General features: G+C 37.3%; 1 protein-coding gene across 1 annotated transcript in view; it reads left to right on the plus strand.

Annotated features, from left to right (window-relative positions):
• Nucleotides 1-20702, plus strand: part of LOC131680183 (photoreceptor-specific nuclear receptor-like) — a 101926-nt gene that overhangs the window by 32054 nt on the left and 49170 nt on the right. The window contains exon 4 of the mRNA XM_058960902.1: nt 10530-10633. Coding sequence (XP_058816885.1) covers nt 10530-10633 — 104 coding nt within the window. The remainder of the gene's footprint in view (nt 1-10529; nt 10634-20702) is intronic.

Raw genomic sequence — 20702 nt, forward strand, 5'->3', positions numbered from 1 at the left:
GGGATTACTGTCAAAAATTCTAATCCGTGTGGCTATAATCCACTGTCAAGGAAAACCGATACTGTTAAACGAGTACGTGTTTACATTTCCGTAAAAAAATAATTAAAAATTATTTAAATGTTTTAAGGTTTGAACATATATAATGCTATATTTAGAAAAAAAGAGCTACATCGGTTTATGTAATAAAAGGAGCAATTTATTCTTAATTTAATGACCCAAGGCTTATTTAATACGTGTAATAAATTATACAACACTACTCCTGCAGGAATGATTTTCGCTAAAAAATGGAAATTTTGATTAGGTACGACGGGCAAGGTTGTTTGACACTGCCATTATGAGGTATTCTGTTTCCACATGAGTTAGCCGCCGATTTATCCTACGTTCCGGTTAAGATATCGTTGACTTATCAATTTCCCAGAACAAATTCGACGGCTAAACGACTCTGCTCAACAAATTGGGTAAATGTTTGTTATCGAGAAGGAGTCATCAAAAGACACCGCCCAAGCAACAATTCAAGTTTTATAGCACGCTACAAGTGCAATCTATGTTTTATCAGTGGCTATACTGCCGTTATCCGCATAACAGTCCCATTTGCTATGGGTTTCCTATGCAGGTGAGACTGTTATACGTATCACGGCAGTATAAAATTATCATAAAACCACAATTGTTACTAGGGCGCTGCTTAGTGGTCGGAAACCCCAAAACCGTGAACTTTCACTACCCGATCAGAAAGAAATAAGATTATAACAGAACACAATTTCTGTAACATATTCTGTTATAAATTAGGTCTCGTTAGTAGTCAAAATAACAGAAATTTATAACAAGTAACAATGCGATATATACTTTTGAAATATTTCTGTTATGTGTTTCTGATCGGGTAGGGGCCAAACCATCGAATATATTTACAGGGTATCTTTGGACGAATTGTTCGTAAGACTATTCCCCATAACATGATAAAAATTAAAATTAGAATTTTGTTGAACTAGTAGAACTTGTAAGATTTAATGTTATCGATTTGTAAAGCGTTTTCTATGGCAACACCCTCAAATTTAGTTTTTTTAATATAACTTTCCACTGTGACTTTTCGTGCAAACCGTGCTCCAGACAAATGAGGAGGCACTAAAACCACATAATATTGTTGAAAACTGAAAGTAAAAACACATTACAAAATGAGCTTAAAACCTTCTTACCTTTATTATGCGTAGTCCGGACATTGAAAATAGTGCCTGTTTGTCCATTTTGATTTGCACCTTTCTCTCTTATACGCAGTTGAACTTAGTGTAAAAAAATTTAAAATTCTGCAATAACTCTAAAACGAATGAGTATTTTTACAAGGGGTGTGCGCCGCGCCGCCGAATTCAGGTAAAATTTTTATATGCAGTATTCAACGATATTTTTACATGCAGTCTTCAACAATAATTTAATTTTTACATGCAGTCTTCAACAATATTATGTAGTTTTAATACCTCAACATTTGTCTGGAACATCGTTTGCACGAAAAGTCACAGCGAAAAAAACTATATTAAAAAGCTAAATTTAAGGGAAAACGCTTTATAGATCGATAACATTAAGTCCTATAAGCTCAAGTTGTTGAACAAAATTCTTCATTATGAGCATTCCTAAAACTTTGTCGAAGACACCAACTTTCTACCTCGTCAGTATAAAAAGTTAATTTTTCTAGTTCAATCATAGTAAGCCATTCCTTTAATTCAATTTTTATCAGATTGTGGGGAATATTCTTACGAACAATTCCTCCAAAGATACAAAGATGAATATATTCGATGGTTTGGCCTCTAGTGACGTTTTTGGCATTTCCGACCATTGTGCGTTGCCTGCTGGCTCGTGGTGGATTGGGATTGTTTTGTAGTAGTTGTTAAGCCAACCGACTAAACTTAAACCTCTTGTATCCCGTAATCGTCATCCATCCGGGGCAACCGTTAAGTACTGCTTTAGTAATGATTGTGTTGTTGCTTATTTTGTTTTGTGTTAATCGTCATGTTTTTATCCATAACTACTTTTCCTTACTTACTGTCAAATTTTCCTTACTTGCTGTCAAACCTTCGCGATATATCTCACCTGCTCAGGTCTGCTGCAAATATCTTACCCTGTTGGTACATGAACCGATCCGGGGGTGTCGACCATAAGGATTTACATCTGTTTACAACCACCTTCGCCGGGTTTCCTATTCTTCTTGATGCTAGTCGTTCCTATTTATCTGCTAGCTGGTGCTGAGAACTTCTTGGCGGCAGTATTTCACCCTATACCGATGCCCATTTACGCGATCCATTTCCCTGCCACTCTAACGGAATAATCATCGGAGGTAAAATTTCTCTAGACAACGATATCCCGATTTTCTCCAATTTCGTGTTTTTCCTCCTTAACTGCCGTTGCTAGCCCACTGACCGACATCTGCTGTATACTCACTATTTTTTGTTAATATAGAAGCTTGTCAAAACGTTAACCGATCCTTCAGAGAAGCCGTCTAACTTGACATACATCCCTTTCCAGCTACCCTCGCAAAGTTTCGTCGTTGGTTTCTTCATCGACTTATTTCTAGAGTGACCGAACTCAAATGACATTTTATGTGTCCAAACGGTTTGCAGTATATTTTTTTCCTGGACAGGAAAATAATAAATTTTTAAAAGTAATTCAAAACGCTCATGGGGGGAGGGGTTGAATCCCCAACGCCCTCCCTCCCTCGTGCGCACGGGCCTGCGACGTTCATTAATAGTAAATATAAATGTGAATTCCACTCGCCAATAATTCGTTTTGCAATAGGCAGATATAACTATACGTGTACGGTGCTACTACAGGTTCGAGTAATTCTATAATTCCTAGATGAGCCTAGGATCCAGCTCGGGTGCCTAAAATTTAAAATATTCGGCATCTTTGGTTGATTCTCCATATTAAAAAGTTGGGTTCGGATCGGATTTCTCAAAATTATAAATTTTCTGGTTCAGGTCGGGTTCGGGTTTTTCGAATTTTTAAATACTCGGGTCCGGGTCATTCGCGGGTTCGGGTTTTCCAATTTTTTAATGTTCGGGCTAAGGTCGGGTTTTTAAAATTTTATAATTTCGGGCTCGGGTCGGGTCCGGGTTTTTCAATTTTCAAGCTCTCGGGTTCGGGTTCGAAAAAATTGAAACCCGACCATCTCTATTGCGTACAAGGCAATCGATTTGCCAACTACGCCAGTGATTCTCCACCTGGGGTCCGCGGACCCCTAGGGGGCCGTGAAGTTGTTGCTGGGGGTCCGCGAAGAAAAATATATGTTCCGAGTGCAGATTGAAATTTCAAGTCTTGCTTCCTACTAAACTGATAGCATACAAAATCGATGTTCATCCGTGGAGGTCCGCAGCAACCCAAGGTAATTTCTAAGGGTGGTACGAAAAAAGGTTGAGAACCGCTGAGCTACGCTATGCCCGTCCCCGATAAGGTCAGATGATAAGATGAAATAAAATAAAATAAATAAGAAATAAAACATTTAGTGTCCTATTCTTCGACAAGTTAGCAGCTGGTTTATCCACCTTTCCTGTTGAAACGTCGTCGATTTATATATTGAATGCATAAGTGAATTTCGTTTGCCAGGAATTCGCTTTATCATAGGTAAATACAGTGGCGAGCAAAACTGGATACAGAATTTAAAAATTTATATAAGATTATACTAGCTTTTTTATTTTACCACACTATTAAGACATGTTTATTTTCTTTTATCATGTATATAATGACAGATATGAAGATTGAAAAAAAATCGCCTTTTATTCCATTCTGCTACTAAAAAACATAATAATCCGTTCAAGGTCCATTTATCCACTTTTGCTCGATTATTATCAATAGAACTTTACTAGTATCCTAGCATTTGGTCCAAAGTCCTTTATTTTTTATTACATTTTTAGACGGTGTGGGAGGCTCTCGACCAATGTTTCGATTATATGGATCTTCAACTCTGGACCGCAGCTCGTTTATATTCTTGGGGGGAGGAGTGAGTCATATTGTGAAAGTTTCCTTTTCACAATTACCTACAAATTTTCTAACGGGTTCAAATCAGAGCACAAAGCCCTGGTCATTATAATACATTGAGTTTTTGTTCTTGTACTGAAGCTTTGACTATCTTGGCCATGTGTTTTGGATCACCATCTTTCTGGAAAATGATCTCGTATTCGGGACAGTGGCGTAGCCAGGGGGGGGGGGGTTTGGGGGTTAAACCCCCCCCCCCCAAACCAAAATTAATTGGATTGAAAAAAAAATTTATGCTTACGAATTTAATTTAATATTCCACAAAATATTTTTGGAAAAATATTCTCTGATCACTACATTGAGAACTGTGTTTAAAGCGTCATGAGAACTTTTGGAAAATTATGGGAAGGGGATCTTGTAACTTATCTCTTAGCCAAAATCCCATAGTTGTCAAATTACTTCAATGTAAAATAAAATAACTGTCTGAATTATTATGAGCTCATTTTTGGAAAGATGCTTCAAAATATGGATTAGAGACAATTTTTCGAATGGGAATCTAAATTTGAATAGGTTGATTGCATATAAAACATAGGCTTGTTTACCGAAAACTTACATACATTTCAACATTTGCTGAAAATGTATTTTTTTAGATTGTGTAGAGTTTAAACAACAATTCAATATGGTTAACAACAAGAATAACATTTCAGAAACTAGTTGAAAGCTGATGTAATTTTGTCTCTAGCAGGTCAGGATCGGTTTTATGAGCATTGGATTTTTGTTGTATTATCAACTATATGAATAGCCTCTTAGCAGGATGCAATAAATGGCGTACTAAAATTTTGTGTGCTACGTACTAGTACTGCAAGTTGTGAGGTTGACTAATGAAGAAAAGTAAAATTAATGCTCGATAAATTTTTAACGGTCACGATCACATTCATTCGAAACTGCCAAATTTCGATGTTAAGTAACATTGAAGATTTTCAAAACGTAAAACTGTTCATCTGCTGATAGAATAATTTTGACGGTTAATCCTCCTAGAAGTAATTATAGAGAAGAATTACTCTTCAACCAAATTTGGGTCGAGACTTAATGTCTCCAGCAAAGTTTTCGAAAGTGCTATTTCAAACAACTTTGTCAAAGACATAAATATCCCACATATTCAGAGTATCGAAATATAGTAGTAGAAAACCTTTACAACAAGCTATTCTGAAATTACTGTATTTGATAAATCTCTTCTGCGGTAATTAAATAATAAATTCACATTGCGTTCAAGGTGCCTTTGAAGCTTACAAAAAAATAAGGGAACTGGATATAAAATAAATAATTCCCAGATATTAAAAGGACTTAAAAACACAAAGAGTGATTCCATTTTCAGGAGCTAGCATCAATTCGGCGCAAGCTTAGTCCGCCCACCAAGTTAGTGTCGGATTCTGATGAGATGAAGTCGAAACGCAAGTTTCAGTTCCATCCATCCATAATTTAGTTATAGGTTTTGTGTTCTCAACTCGCAATGATTGTTTCAAACAATTTTATCCGTAGCGCAGAAAAAAAAAGTTTTCACCTAAATTTTTCTTCACTAAGAAGAAATATAGCAGGCCCAGTCCATTTAAATCCCTATATGTTGAATTCATGTAGCCTTCATATTTTCAACAAAATTGTTTGAAATGACATTATCAAAAACTTTGCTGAAGGCCCATGTCTCTTAATATTTTTGAAAAATTAATTCACCATAATTACCTCTATGAGAATTAATGACTAAAATTTCTATATCAAAGCAGGCGCTGTTTTATGTTGATAACTTCCCGAAGTTGTCAACCCTTCAAAGTCAAGGATTATTATATTAGGTGATCTTGAACGTTGAAAATTTTTTAGATCATTTATACCACTTTAAAAGATCGCAATTTTTGACTTCATTGACATATTATACAAGAAAATAATCTATAGAGGTTTGAAAACTGTTCCATGTTGATCCTTCTTGTTTGTAGACTGGAATGACATCTGTTAGACTACTTATGTTTTTGAGTTTTTAATAATTTATCAAACTCATATTAAATTTTAGCATTTATTCAAAAAATTTGCGATTTTCATCAAAACCCCCTCTAAACCAAATTTCTGGCTACGCCACTGATTCGGGATATGCACATTCTTCGACAAAGTCAGGTAAACTATTTTGCAATATGTTTAGGTAATCTTCTTTTTTTATAATCCCCTCTATTCGCACTAGAGGTCCAACATGTCACGATGTAAAGCAGCCCCACACCATCAAACTCCCTTCTTCATGTTTTACTGTTTGCTTCACTTGGTGTTTTTGAAGACTTTCATTCGGCAGATACCAAAAATATTCCTTACCGTCCGATAACTCGCTTCCAGTCGACCGCGATCTAGCTTTTATTATCCTTGCAGAATTTCAATCATGCTTTCACATTTTTATCCGGTTCTCGTGGTAAAGACGGACAAGTCTGTCTTTGCCGTGAGACATGCTGGTAGACTCGAACGATTCGTAACAACTCTGCCTAAGCTCGACCCCTACCAGCAGAAGACAAAAGATTAGTTCGTAAATTTTTAAGCCTGTGTCTAATGACTTCGAGTTTTCCAATATTATATATTTCACATCCTTGCTATTAATTTCCACAACTTTCCGTACTTAGTAATCTGTGGCTAATTGAGTGTCATTGAAAATTTAAAAAAATGGTACTGCATACTAGTCGTAATAAAAAATTAAAAACAGATTCATTGTAATATTCCATCCATTTGCGACCTACACATTTGTTCTGTGACAAACGTTTACCAAGCTAGCAAATGTTCGTGCATATAAGCCCTTTTCATAAAGGACCACAATAATATTTTCTAGATCTTTTGATATTTTTCTCATATTCCCCTACGTGTAATGTTATCGATTCGAATACACAAAGATTTCTGAGAGATTTTTCCAAACACTTATTAAAATGATTATTTCTTGAGAAAAGATCGTAAACAAGTACAAAACAATAAATAGTTCGGATAATAATGGCAATAGTTGAAATTGATGGTAACCAAAAATGACTTTTGAAAAGGAGCAAAAGTGGATACATGGCAACATTGGGATGCAAAGATTTTCAGTAACAGTATAGGGCGACGCACATTACCTTTCAAAAGTCGGAGCACACACTCAGTTTAATAATTAGTGTAATAGTTTCTCAATACGGAATAGTAGTTTACATATATGTATTATCAAAAATACAAAATATTTAACACATATATCCAGTTTTGCTCGCCACTGTATAGGTTCACAAGTTTTATTTTATAACAAATTCGAGTGATTCATGTATTTTTGTACAGTTTGTGGTGAAGCGTTGATGTTTAAATTTCAAAATCTTCGGTAGTTTTGGTTGGTTCTCTATATTAAAAATTTCGGGTTCGGGTCGTAAGTAAATGTATGGTGTTAGCTCATTAGTTACAGTTCAACATAAATTTTATCTGTCAAGTAGTGATTTTCTATATCCTTATGAATATTTGGTATCGCCAATTCATTCAGTCGGAAGGAGGGAGTGTCCGGACTGCACAGGATCCGCCCTGGGCAGACCGATTGACTTGAAGTTGCGGTGAACAACGTAGCTAATATTTCCCCGCCAAGGAAGAAAATCTTAACACGCTGCAGAAAACTGCATCAACAAGACCTGACAGACTAGCATTTATTTAATTTATGTTTTATTTTTACATTTTGCTAAAACAGGAAACGATCCACGGCTCAGTTTTGCTAACGCATTGAACCGTGTCAAATAAATTTTTAAAATAAGTGATGATAAAATTGTAGAAAAATTACAGTTTTGTATAACGTGCTTAAGTACTTCCACTTACTCCTATACTGCCGCTATAAGCATAACTGTCCCATATGCTATGAGATTCCATATACACATGGGACAATTATGTGTAGAGCGATTATTTTTAGTAACTTCACTCATGGCTTCAATGTATCTTCCGACCCACCTTCTTAAAGACATCCGACAACATTTACCAACTTTGACACCCGCGAATGTCAATATTTACCGGATCACCATCCCAAAGCCCTAAATCATAACAGAAGGGCAAGTAAAACAAATTTTAGCACCGATTTGCGGTACGAGTGGAACGAACAATATTTGCGAAGGGCACGCACGTTATACGTATACAACTTAATCCCCGGTATCAATTTAACGAAACACAATCGATAACACAATTGAGCGAACGGTTCCCTTCACCCGAGAAGGTGCTACCGTGACTGCTGACTGTGATTTCGAGGGGAAATTTGTGGAAATATCTCCGAGCTGCTGATGCTGATCTTTTTTATGCTGTTTGTATCTAATTTGACCGAGCTGGGGTGACACGGACCGGTGCCAGCTAGAGTGCCACTCAATAAATTAAATTCTAATTAATCAACGATTCCGGAATGGACTATTTCTTTTTTGTTGGTTTGGCCCAAAGAATCGTGCAGTTCCGGAGGGTGTTTGATGCGAAGAGTAGGAGGCGGAAGATTAGGGTCAAAATTTATCAGATGTCGCTATTCAATTGTTCGTAGACCAGAGTTAATGCACTTTGCTGTGCTCACCTTCACCGCTGACGACAGGCGGCAGGACGAAGGGTTTGCAATTTCGGGACACCAGTTGGCGTTTTTATTCACCGGTTTCGGGAAGGATGAATACAAATTTGATTCAGTTGTCTGTAAGGACGAATATGTTGCTTTTTAGCAGTACGCTTCGACAGACTCTGATGGCAAGTGTTCGTGTTCTGGAGGGCAGGCGCAAGTGGGATTTGAGGGTTCCGCTTTGCATAAGCGACTGTCGTTGTGCAACAGGGTTTCGACTAGAGATTACGGCGGTTGATGAATGGTGTTATGATAAATTGATATTCTATGGCATGTAATTTTTCTATCTTGATGCTGGTAATCCCGTGAAAAATTTGCCCATATGTTTGATGGCATAGCTAAGGGAGTGTGTTCAACAATGTAGTACCAGGTTTTTGTGTACATTCAATGTTTGGTTGGATTTGGGGATGGGAATCGAAATTTCTATCACATTCTGGCTTCTCATAACAATCTTCGCATAGCCGGATCAATCTCTCTTCGTTTGTGATCAAAGTCTTCAAGACATCCGAAAATGCAGTTCTTCCCAGCCCATTCAATCCACATATACTGCTTCAATGCAAGTTTTTGCACGTTCAGAGCACTCTCGTTTGGATGTTTTATATTTTATTCAATTTGGATGAAAATGGTGTCGTTTTTGCTCCTGTCTGCCGAACACGATAGCTGATGGCTGTTTCCTCCCTATACATACTCCAATGCTATACATTCTCTACTCGACGGGATTGCCACAGAACATGGCGACCTACGTTCGGTGGAGTCAATTCGATTCAATCAGCATCGTTCGTCGATTGGGGGCAGCCGAGCTGAACCCCAGCACAAGGAGGGATGGATTTGAACTTGTAGCATTTTGATGATGCTTTCTGTTTTCCCTTCCAAAGTTCAATACGTGGTTTGGCACCACCAACCGTTCGATGTTCCAATGTTAGCAAATGGCATTCACTTCAATTCCAATTAACGTTACCGACGAATGGTGTGTCTCTGTAGTGCTCGGGTACGGAACAGTTCCATTCGGCTGGTTTTTGTTGTTGCTCGCCTCGCTTTGATAGGATTTAGTGGTGAGATCCTTGAAGTTTCGTTAGACCGGCACGGGTAGGGTAGAAACGCCCGAACAACGTACACCATCCCGTGCCAAAAACGACTGTCATCAGCGCAAAGTCATCGCGTGCAGGGAATGGAAAAGGCTAAAGAACAAAAACGAGACAGAGAAAATTAAACCAAAATGCAAAAGGATGATCCGGTATTAAAAATCTATTCAATTGAGCACCCGGCGCTGCTGTCCGCTTCGATGTGCTGTATGTATGTACTCGGTGGGTTCAAGTGTCTGTCCTGTATGTACGTACACTTTTTGTTAGAACATTGCCCTGCGTACATCCGACGGGCGGTGGCTTCATTTCATAGCAGAATAGATGATAATGCAGTTCGCCGTCGGTAGGAGTGAAATGATCTTATTTAAGTCTAGCCGGGCGCATCCATGGATTTACGCAGTACATATGGCTAAATTTTCAACTTCTGTCACTTCATCAATACTTTGTGATAGGTACAATTAAAGTAATTAAATTAGGGTAACCTTTTGTTATAAGGTTATGAAACTGAGAATGTGTTTGCATATTTTTCGCCGACAGTCATAACTGTACTGTTTCCCACCACACTTTGCATACTTATATTTTTTTTCACTGTTCTGCTAGAAATGAGCAAATACTTTGAGTTGGAGTACACCTCTCGTCTATTGTGAACGCAGATTTTGGCACACTAACCAATTGATAGAATGTTTGCAGATTACGTCGTTTCTATTGTGTTTCAACAACAATTCTTGGAAGTATGCCAACAGAGGATTTTTCTTCAATTATTGCAACTTTGTACGATAGTTTTTAATTTGCTTTGTTTTTTTTAATATACCTATCATTTATAACGTGATTGATTGGGGGTAGCAATCAAGAGTGGTAATTTTCATAACAGTATTTCATATTTTTATTTGCAGGTGTCAAGCTGGCACAGGGAACTGCACCGTCGATAAGGCGCATCGCAACCAATGCCAAGCGTGTCGACTGAAGAAGTGTCTCAACATGGGAATGAACAAAGACGGTAAGTGCATTGACTATACAATAAAGAGACAACGGAAAATTTATTGTTTCATGCATCGAGCATAGTGATTTCAAATACGAAAAGAATTTTCGTTTTCGAGAATTTCAGAATTCTTAATTTTAGTGACACACTCTTTTCTAAGGGTAGACGAAACTTCGGAGTGGGGTTTGATTAATTTAATGCGCAATATAATTAGTTACTGTGACTTCAGTTGACAGACCTGATAATCAGTGAAAAAAGAAATGTGGATTTGTTAAAAATTCGTAATGGAAACTGTTCTGAAACAAAGACAATGGAATCTAAAAATCCTACAAACATGCTCTGAAATACATGCAAAGCTTTAATCTATCGTTGAAATAATGTGATTTTGTTATATTTTAAATAGTGTTACAAAAATGGATTCTCTTGACTAAAATGTGTTGGCTCGAAGTTGTGGTTTGCCGTTCCAGAGTATCTCTGAAAGAAGGATAAGCAGAATATGGCAAATAAGCTTCTGATTTAGCTGACGATTTGTGGATGTGGTGAAATTAGCGCTCCCAGAAAATTCGGGAATACGAAACGGCTATAGTACAGTGACAAGAAAACAGTGACCTCTACCGGCTCACCTCTGAATCGATAATCGATTTCTAGTCCCACCAGGAGAACTTGCACCAAATTTGAAGCAAAACGGACAAGTCTAGCTACCGGACCAAGGTGCCTGAAGTTTGTATGGGATTTTTCGACAATTTACATGAAGAAAACTCACTAGCTCGCATTTTCGCCGCTAGGTGGCACGGTATGCATCATATTATCAATGTAAGTGGAAATAAGAAAGGTAATTTAATTATCTACAATTTTGTTGAAAACTGCTTTGTTAAAAGAAGTTATTAAACTTTTAGCAAAGTGATGCCTGAGTCAGTTTTACATGGGGCCCAGCAGTGCTCGGTTGTGTACCAGGACTCGATTCCCACGACCTACACATTTTTGTGAAATAATGATTAGGTTTAGCTCAATAGCATGTTCAGATTAATTATAGTAAGTAATACGAGTTAAGTTTTAGTTAAAACATTTTATTTCTACATGTTACCGTATAGATGGCGCCAACACTAACTTGTCAACGGAGAGCGATAGAAATTAGGTGTCTTCCAGACAGTTGTAGAACAGCCAATTTGCAATCTCGATATTCTATCTCTCTTCTATGAAAAGTTAGTTTTGGCGCACTCTATGTGGTCACAGGTGGAACTAAAATGTTATAACCGAATCAAATCTCGTATTACAATTCCTCTGAATTGTAGGTCGTGGGAATCGAGTCCTGATACATAACCATGCACTATTAGGCCTCATGCAAAACTGACTCAGACATCACTTCGTTAAAAGTCCAATAACTTCTTTTAGCAAATCCCGATGGACAGTCTTCGATAAAGTTGTAAACAATTAAATTATCTTACTTATTTTCTCTTACAGAGATAATAAGATGCATACAGTACCACCCAGCGGCGAAAATATGAGCTGCGTGCAAGGCAATCGATTTTCCAACTACGCTATACCCGGCCCCTAGCAGATTCTTCTATAGTTCCTAGATGTAGCGTCATAACTATTTTTGATTCTTTGGTATAAATTTCCCTTAAGAGGGTATTCCGGCGCAAATTTTTTTTTTGCTTATTTTGCATCTTTAAGACAAGAAATTGTGCTCCAGAAAGGGTTTACTCGGATTTAACTGGGCACGTTTGCTAGAGCTAATAAATTTTTTATTCATATAATACTGACAAAAAGTCGGATGAAAAAGGTGATAAAATCGTGGGTAGACAAAATCGGGGGAAGATAAAATCGGGAGCTGATAAAATCGGTTCTTCACTGTATGTACAGCTGGGAATATCTTTATGATCATCAAAAATCGAGGAAACAAAAATTACACACCAGAACCGCTGCAGAAAAAACAAAGAAAATGTATCACTCTGACATTTTTCATATAATATGGAGGGTAAAACTTTAAATAAATGCAATTATTGCTTGAGTTTGTGCAAGCAGTATCGTTGAATCAAATTTAAAAATAAAATCTTTGCATTTAACTCTTTATTCGCCTATATAGAGAACTTGTCTTTGTAAATTTCACCCTTTTCACAATAAAGTGTTGATATGATAATTTGGATTGAAAATAATGACGTGTAATCTCGCGAAACCTGCGCGAACCAGAAAATTTCCCTCCAGCGTACTCACCTGAAAATGGTAGATCAAGAGAATAGTATCTTTAGCGAACTGCCTCCGATTGTATTTTTGTTTCACTGTTCAGTTGCATCCTTTATAGTGTGCTGACGCACCCTCCTCAGCCATATGTAGTCCGCTACAATATTATATTATATTTACTATATAAAATGCTAAGCATAACAGAAATAATGTGGTACAAAGTAAAGTTATCAATGTCTACAAAATGAACCACCATAGCACTTTGCTACAAACTGGATTGAAATGAAACACCTAATGCTGACTAATTTAAATAAATAGGGAAACCCGGGGCTATTCGGAACTACCTAAGTTTTCTTAGGTGGATAGATATGAAGATAGATGAAGCTAAAAAAATTAAATTGCGTTACAAAAACTTATTCTGATCAGTCACAGCTGTCGATGGGCGCATTATGTCTTTCCTTTGCTGTGGCATGGGTAATGGTGTGCACCACCGCAAGCCCCTGAACGTTGTGATTGACGGAAGAGGGGGTCCGAATAGCCCCGTACGCTCATTTCGCACAAAAATGGTTAGCGTCTTGAGAATATCTATGTTTTCACCCAAACAAAAATCATTTCATTAAATAGGAGCATCAAGCTTTCCAAAAAACTTACCTGTTATTTTTTAATTTTTATTTGTTACTTTAATCACGATTTTACCATTATAATGATTTTTGTTTTGAGGATGGCCAAAAATGAAACACGTTGTATCTTCTTTCTAAATAAACGAAGAATTAAATTCAGTGATTTCCTGAGAAATCGAGGGAGTCCGAGTTACCCCCACTGTCCTAACAGTCCCGGGTCCCCCTACTCAATAATAATAATAATGGAAGTATATCTGGTCACTTAATTGAGAACCAGTTGTTTTAGGCATCATGAGGAATTTTGGCAAATTGTGAGAATTGGATCTTATAACTGATCTCCAATACCAGGTCCCATAGTTGTTATGAGCTCTTGTTTGAAAAGATGTTCCGAAATATGGATTTGGGACAATGTTTCGAATGGGAAGCGAAGTTTGATTACCCCTACAACGGTTTCGTGACTTTTTTTTTATAAGTAAGCGGTTTTATGGTGTATATTCGTACCCCAGAGCTGAAATCTTTTTAATAGGGTAATTTGGGGAGAGATTCCGCACATTTCTAAAAATCGATCCTGCATCAAAGTAAACCATTCAATATTCGATGAAGTTATTTTTATCAATTGCGACAAGTTTCTAAAATACTGTGAAAAGGTTTTTGCCATGCTAAAAAAATCATCAAATTTTCACGGTCATTGCTGGAGAGATGCCGCATGTGCCGAGAGACGCCGAACCGTGGTCATAAACTGAAAAAATGGTGAATAAAAGTATTTTTTAGCTCTCGTTGATGTTTTTGTGCTCAGCTGAAGATGAGTTTCATGAAGTTTGATTACACCTATAAATCGGTTAGAACCTTCATTTTTCTTAAGGAGGTACTACCCTTTTTAGAAACATTTTTTTATTCAACTTTTTAAAAATATTTTTCAATCGCAACCTTGTATAACGGTTAAGTTGGAGTAACTTAATTAACAGTACTATTTATCTATAAGTTTGTACGAACGATATATATCTATGTGTTGGTAGGGGTTCCTTAAAAGCAGTTTTTGGGTATTACTCCCAACAATGAATTTATATAAAAGGTTTGTTCTTGAAAGATTCATTTTGAAAAAACATCAATTCGTTGAAATTTTCGTTTTTATCCCAATATTGACATCACTACAAATCAATGCGTTCACGAAAATAAGTGTCTGAGAATAAACCGATGTAATTAATACTTAGATACATATTGCTCGTTTAAATATATAGATAAATAGACTCAAAATCCTATATGTCACTGAGTTTGGTCCGTTAGTTTGTGGATATACTTTATTAAGAACCAATTACTGACGTAAATGATCATTTAATGACATTCCGAGGCGAAAAATATACATTTTAGCTACGTATCCTCCGCCATTAGGTGCGGCATCTCACCCGCAATTTTGATGCGGCATCTCTCCCAATTGTAGAAAAGAGATGGCGTACGACGACATTTTCCTCTGAAATTATGGATGACCGTGTTCATAATCAGAGTGCCTTCTAAAAGTTTCACAAGACCGTTCTAGGGTTAAGTTGATTGCCTATAAACAAAAACTTGCTCTTCAAAAAATTGCGTATATTTCCATATCTGCTAAAATGTTGTGAGAATGCGTAAAATTGAGATAAAAACTCAATATGATTAACAACGACAATAATATTTCGGAAAGCAGAAAATGATGAAAAATGACGTTTTCCGTTTGTCTGTAGCAGGTCAGGATCGGTTTTTATGAGCATTAGATTTTTTTGGTGTACTCAGCGAAATTTTGCTAACCTGAAAAAAGAACCGAAAGACCCTAAGGATCCTAAGGCCTCTAAAATTAATAAAAAAATAATATGTTTAAAAAAAACTTTGCTGAAGACATTCCCTAGCTAATTTTTTTGAAGATATCAATACTTCGTGTATTCAGAATAACGAAATATGTAAGACTATATGTGAGAGAAAATCTTTAAAACAAGTTATTATGATATTACTGCAATTGATAAATCTCTTCTGCTGTGTATGAACAATAAAATTCACATTCTATTCAAGGTAGTCTCATAAGCTCGAAATAAAAAGATTTATTGAAATGAACAGGCACTTTCTGAAATATCGTTTTATATCTCGCATTTGTGTAGCCTTCATATTTTCAACAAAGTTGTCTAAAATGACATTATCAACAATGTTTAATGATGTGTTTGCTGAAGACATCAAATCCCTTACTATTCTTTAAGAATTATTTCTCCATAATGACTTCTAGGAGAGGTAATCACCAACATTATTATATCAAAAGAAGCGCTTTTTATGTTAAAAAGCTTCTTCGAGGTTGTTAAACCTTCAAAGTTTAATGATATTGACCGTTAGAAATTTTTTTGAACATTCATTCTACTTTAAAAGTACTCTTTGTATTTGAATTCTTTAACTTCACTGACGTATTATAAAAGAAATAATAAACAGCATCTATTAGACTAATTCTGTTTGCGGACCTTTAACTAATTTATCAAACTTACATTAAATTTAAGCATTTTTGAAAAATCCACATTTTTCATCAAGCCAAATTTTTGGCTACGCCACTAAACTGGAAGGTGCAATAAATTTAAAAGAAATCCGTGCTTCCATTCTCTTACACGTCATTAGAGAATACACCATTGGGATCATTTCTGACTCCAGCTTTCAGATGTTACTCGTCCATGAGAGTCACACTAAAAGAAGAATGCGCAAAATTTTATAATAATCATGAATTGCAATGTGAATGAAACCATAGATTGTTAATTATATTTTAAAACCGGCAAGAACAAAACAATAATCCTACATTTTACATTTCTTAGAAAAGAAATGTATAGGATTCGCTCAAACTTTGAAAACTTCTTCCGACTCAACTCGACAAATTGGGACAATGTGTGTATTTGTGTGAATGTATGTATGTGCACAATTGTCATGTAATTATCTCATCAACGGCTGAATCGACCTTAACGAAACCAGTTTCAAAGAAAAGACTTAACGTGACAGTTTGACACCAATATTTTTGTTTTTGGGATTTTGTTAAAACACAACACGTTTTAAGCAAATACATTTTTAACAAAGCAGCGCTATGTGCATGCACTGCATATAATTAGCTTATGAAAATATCTTTCTAACAAGCTATAGGTTGTCAAAACCCGTTCACGAACGACGTAGATATTAAACATTTTATATTTCTATTCCTCACTTACCAATTTCTAAAAACTGAAAATGAGACAGTTTCATACAGAGTATTGCTCTATAGGGGTTTTAGGGGCAAAACGCAACCGAATTTTGAATATCAGGCTATGAAAACACACGATGCAAGGAAATCCATTCCGACAAAATTTTGTAAATTAGCTCAATAATAAATTAACTATTTCTCAAAAACCAATAATTAAATTCTTTACATAACAGTTTTTGCAACGGACCGAGGCGGTTGTGCCTCCAGGTGGAAGGTTTTGTTCTCGAGAGAGTGACGGAGTGCGAGACGCTGTATGCGTTATTGTGGGAGAGAGAGAGAGAGAGAGAGAAAGAGAGAGAGAGAGAGAGAGAGAGAGAGAGAGAGAGAGAGAGAGACCAGTTTGTTAAGTGTGAGTCGACAGTTGATACGTCGGAGGCGTGGTCAACGGCATCCGCGACAAGTGGTGTTTTGACAGCAAACCGTGGGTAGACGAATTTGCCTACCGCGGTGGCAGAAATCGACAGTGATCGTGCCTGTACACACAGAAAAAAATATAGTGTATTGGTGTCGTCGGGCAATTCTAATCGACGAGAGGGAAGCGTCACAGGTAGACCCATTTGCTCTATTTGTCTACCGCAGAAGTGGTACGACGAATAAGGAAAACAAGTGGCACCGAAAAGTGCCGCATCGACAGTGGGATTTTCGCAGCAAGCCACAGGTAGCCACATTTGTCTACCGAGGTGGTGGAAACGGAGAGAGCGCGCTTGTGGTGGTGATACCGACGAGCAGCTTAATCGGAGAGAGTTTTGAAGTGTTGCAGGTAGGACTATTTCTCTACTGAAGAAGCAACGCGACGAAGAAGGATAGCAAGTGTCACATTGTCAAACAACGGGCACCGAGTTTACAACGTAACACATGAGGTGTGTTCTATTGGTGTCTTCGTCACCTAATAGATAGCAGATAACAGGTATATTTTTCATTCCTTTTTGTGATAGTTTTTCTTACTAGGTAAAATGGATGAAGAGATGGGAGAACGAGTAACAGACCCTCCCCCTAAGCCTTATGCTGAAAATGTAAATCCGACTAGAATTAAAATTTACCCAGAGTCGTCAACGGGACCATGGATTGTATTTATTAGGCGTAAAGCAAAGGCGCTAAATATCATTCAAATTTCTAAAGATTTGACTTCGCGATTCTCGGATGTAAAAGAGATCGTCAAAGTTAATAAAGATAAAATACGCATTGTCGTTGGTAGTCTCAAACAAGCCAATGCAATTGCTTCTTGCGAGCTTTTTACGCGTGAATATAGAGCGTATATTCCTTCAAAAGAAATTGAAATTAATGGGGTCATCACAGAATCGAGTTTGACTGTTGATGACTTAGTTAAGCATGGGGTTGGTCGTTTCAAAGACACCATACTTAAAGACGTAAAAATACTTGAATGCAAGCAATTGCATTCAGTATCACACGAAGAAGATAAAAAAGTTTATCGACTGTCTGACTCATTTCGAGTGACTTTCGCTGGGTCTGCGCTGCCCAACTATGTCATTATCGATAAGATTCGTCTCCCTGTTCGCCTTTTTATCCCTCGTGTAATGAATTGCCTTAATTGCAAACAGCTTGGCCACACAGCCACTTACTGTTCCAATAAGGCACGGTGTGGCAAATGTGGGGGTTCTCATCAAGAGGATACATGCAATGAAAATTCAGAAAAATGTTTAATGTGCGGAGAAAACTCACATGAGCTCCCTGCATGCCCCATTTATAAATTGCGTGAGGATAAAATTAAACGATCCTTGAAGGAGAGGTCTAAGCGCTCCTATGCAGAAATGTTGAAAAATGCTACCCCTAAACCCATCTTCTTAGAAAACACTTACGCATCTCTATTTTCGGAACAGTCTGACTCTGACGGAGCGTGCGAAGGTACATCATTTGTTTTACCCGGAAATTCCAGAAAAAGAAAACAGTCTTCTTTTCCCAAGCTGCCAAGAAAGGGCCTTAAAATTTCTCCACCAATAGATAAACTGCGCCCAAAACCGAAAAATTCCGATTCAAAACCGAAATCAATTCCGCCCGGTTTTGGGAACGTACAATCCAAACAGAACACCATTACTGGAAATAATAAAATTTCGACTTCCTCTGAGCCTCAGCCGGGGGTAGGATTATTGAAATTTTCTGAAATTGTTGATTGGATTTTTAAAGCATTCAATATTTCTGAACCACTAAAGAGTATACTTTCAGCTTTCCTCCCAACAATTAGAACATTTTTAGAGCAGCTGATTGCTCAATGGCCCATCCTTGCAGCGATTGTATCTTTCAATGGGTAATTCACCTCCTCCAATGAAAGATTCCATCACTGTTTTACAGTGGAATTGCAGAAGTATCATACCTAAAATTGATTCCTTAAAAATTTTACTGCATAATTTAAAATGCGATGCTTTTGCTCTATGTGAAACATGGCTTACCTCAAACATGATTTTCAACTTAAATGATTTCAACATTATTCGCCTAGACCGAGACACCCCGTATGGAGGAGTGCTTCTAGGAATTAAAAAGTGCTATTCTTTCTATAGAATTAACATCCCCTTGTTTGCGGGCATTGAGGCTGTAGCTGTCCAAACGAACATTAAAGGCAAAGACATGTCTATCGCTTCTATATATATACCTCCCAAAGTTCAAATTGGACAACGTCAAATTTTTGAGGTAGTGGAATCCATGGCTACTCCGCGTCTGATACTGGGAGACTTCAACTCGCACGGAGTATTGTGGGGTTCCCTCTACAATGATAATCGATCCTCTTTGATATACAATGTTTGTGACGAATTTAATATGACAGTTTTAAATACTGGCGAAACAACACGCATCCCCAGACCTCCTGCACGTCCAAGTGCATTAGATCTATCTCTGTGCTCGACATCACTTCGGTTAGATTGCACGTGGAAGGTTGTACCTGATCCTCACGGTAGCGATCATTTGCCAATCGTTGTTTCAATTAACAGTGAATTAGGCCTTACGAATTCAATCAATGTTCCTTATGACTTAACACGAAATATTGATTGGAAAACATACGAAACATTAATTTCCACTTCTCTTGCTTCGACAGAAGAGCTACCCCCTACCGAAGAATATGAATTCTTAGCGGGTTTAATTATTGAAGCAGCAGAACAAGCCCAAACGAAATGCAATCCTGGAATGACAATAAATAGACGGCCCCCTAATCCTTGGTGGGACAAAGAGTGCTCTGATGCATATGAAGCTAAACAAGTTGCCTACAAAGAAATTATGAAACAGAAAGGGGGTATACGTGAGAACTTTGAAAATTATTTCATTTTGCAAAACAAATTTGACAGTATACGTCGTGCCAAAAAATCTAGTTATTGGAGACACTTCGTTAATGGCTAGTCAAGAGAAACATCAATGAGTACTCTTTGGAACACAGCCAGAAGAATGAGGAATCGAAGCGTGACTAATGAAAGCGAAGATTTTTCGAATCGTTGGATATTTAATTTTGCCAAGAAAATTTGTCCCGATTCTGCTCCTGCGCAGAAAATCACTCGCGATGCTCCCACAAGTAACGATTTCATAGATTCGCCTTTGACAATGATGGAATTCTCAATTGCACTTCTCTCATGCAACAATAATGCTCCGGGACTAGACATAATTAAATTCAACTTGGTGAAGAATCTGCCTGACCTAGCAAAAAGACGCTTGTTGAATTTATTCAATAAGCTTCTTGAGCAGAACATTGTCCCGCACGACTGGAGACAAGTGAGAGTTATCGCTATTCCAAAACCGGGAAAACCAGCCTCCGATCATAACTCGTATCGACCGATTGCAATGCTATCCTGCATCAGGAAATTGTTGGAAAAAATTATCCTACGACGTCTCGACAATTGGGTTGAGGCGAACGGCTTGCTATCAGATACCCAGTTTGGTTTTCGGAGGGGAAAGGGAACGAATGATTGTCTGGCGCTACTTTCGTCAGAAATCCAACTCGCTTACGCAAAAAAAGAACAAATGGCGTCTGTGTTCTTAGACATAAAAGGAGCATTCGACTCAGTCTCCATTGATGTTCTCTCGGAGAAGCTACATCAATGTGGTCTTTCACCGATATTAA

Source organism: Topomyia yanbarensis, chromosome 2 (genome assembly GCF_030247195.1).
Source record: "Topomyia yanbarensis strain Yona2022 chromosome 2, ASM3024719v1, whole genome shotgun sequence".
Lineage (NCBI taxonomy): Eukaryota > Metazoa > Arthropoda > Insecta > Diptera > Culicidae > Topomyia > Topomyia yanbarensis.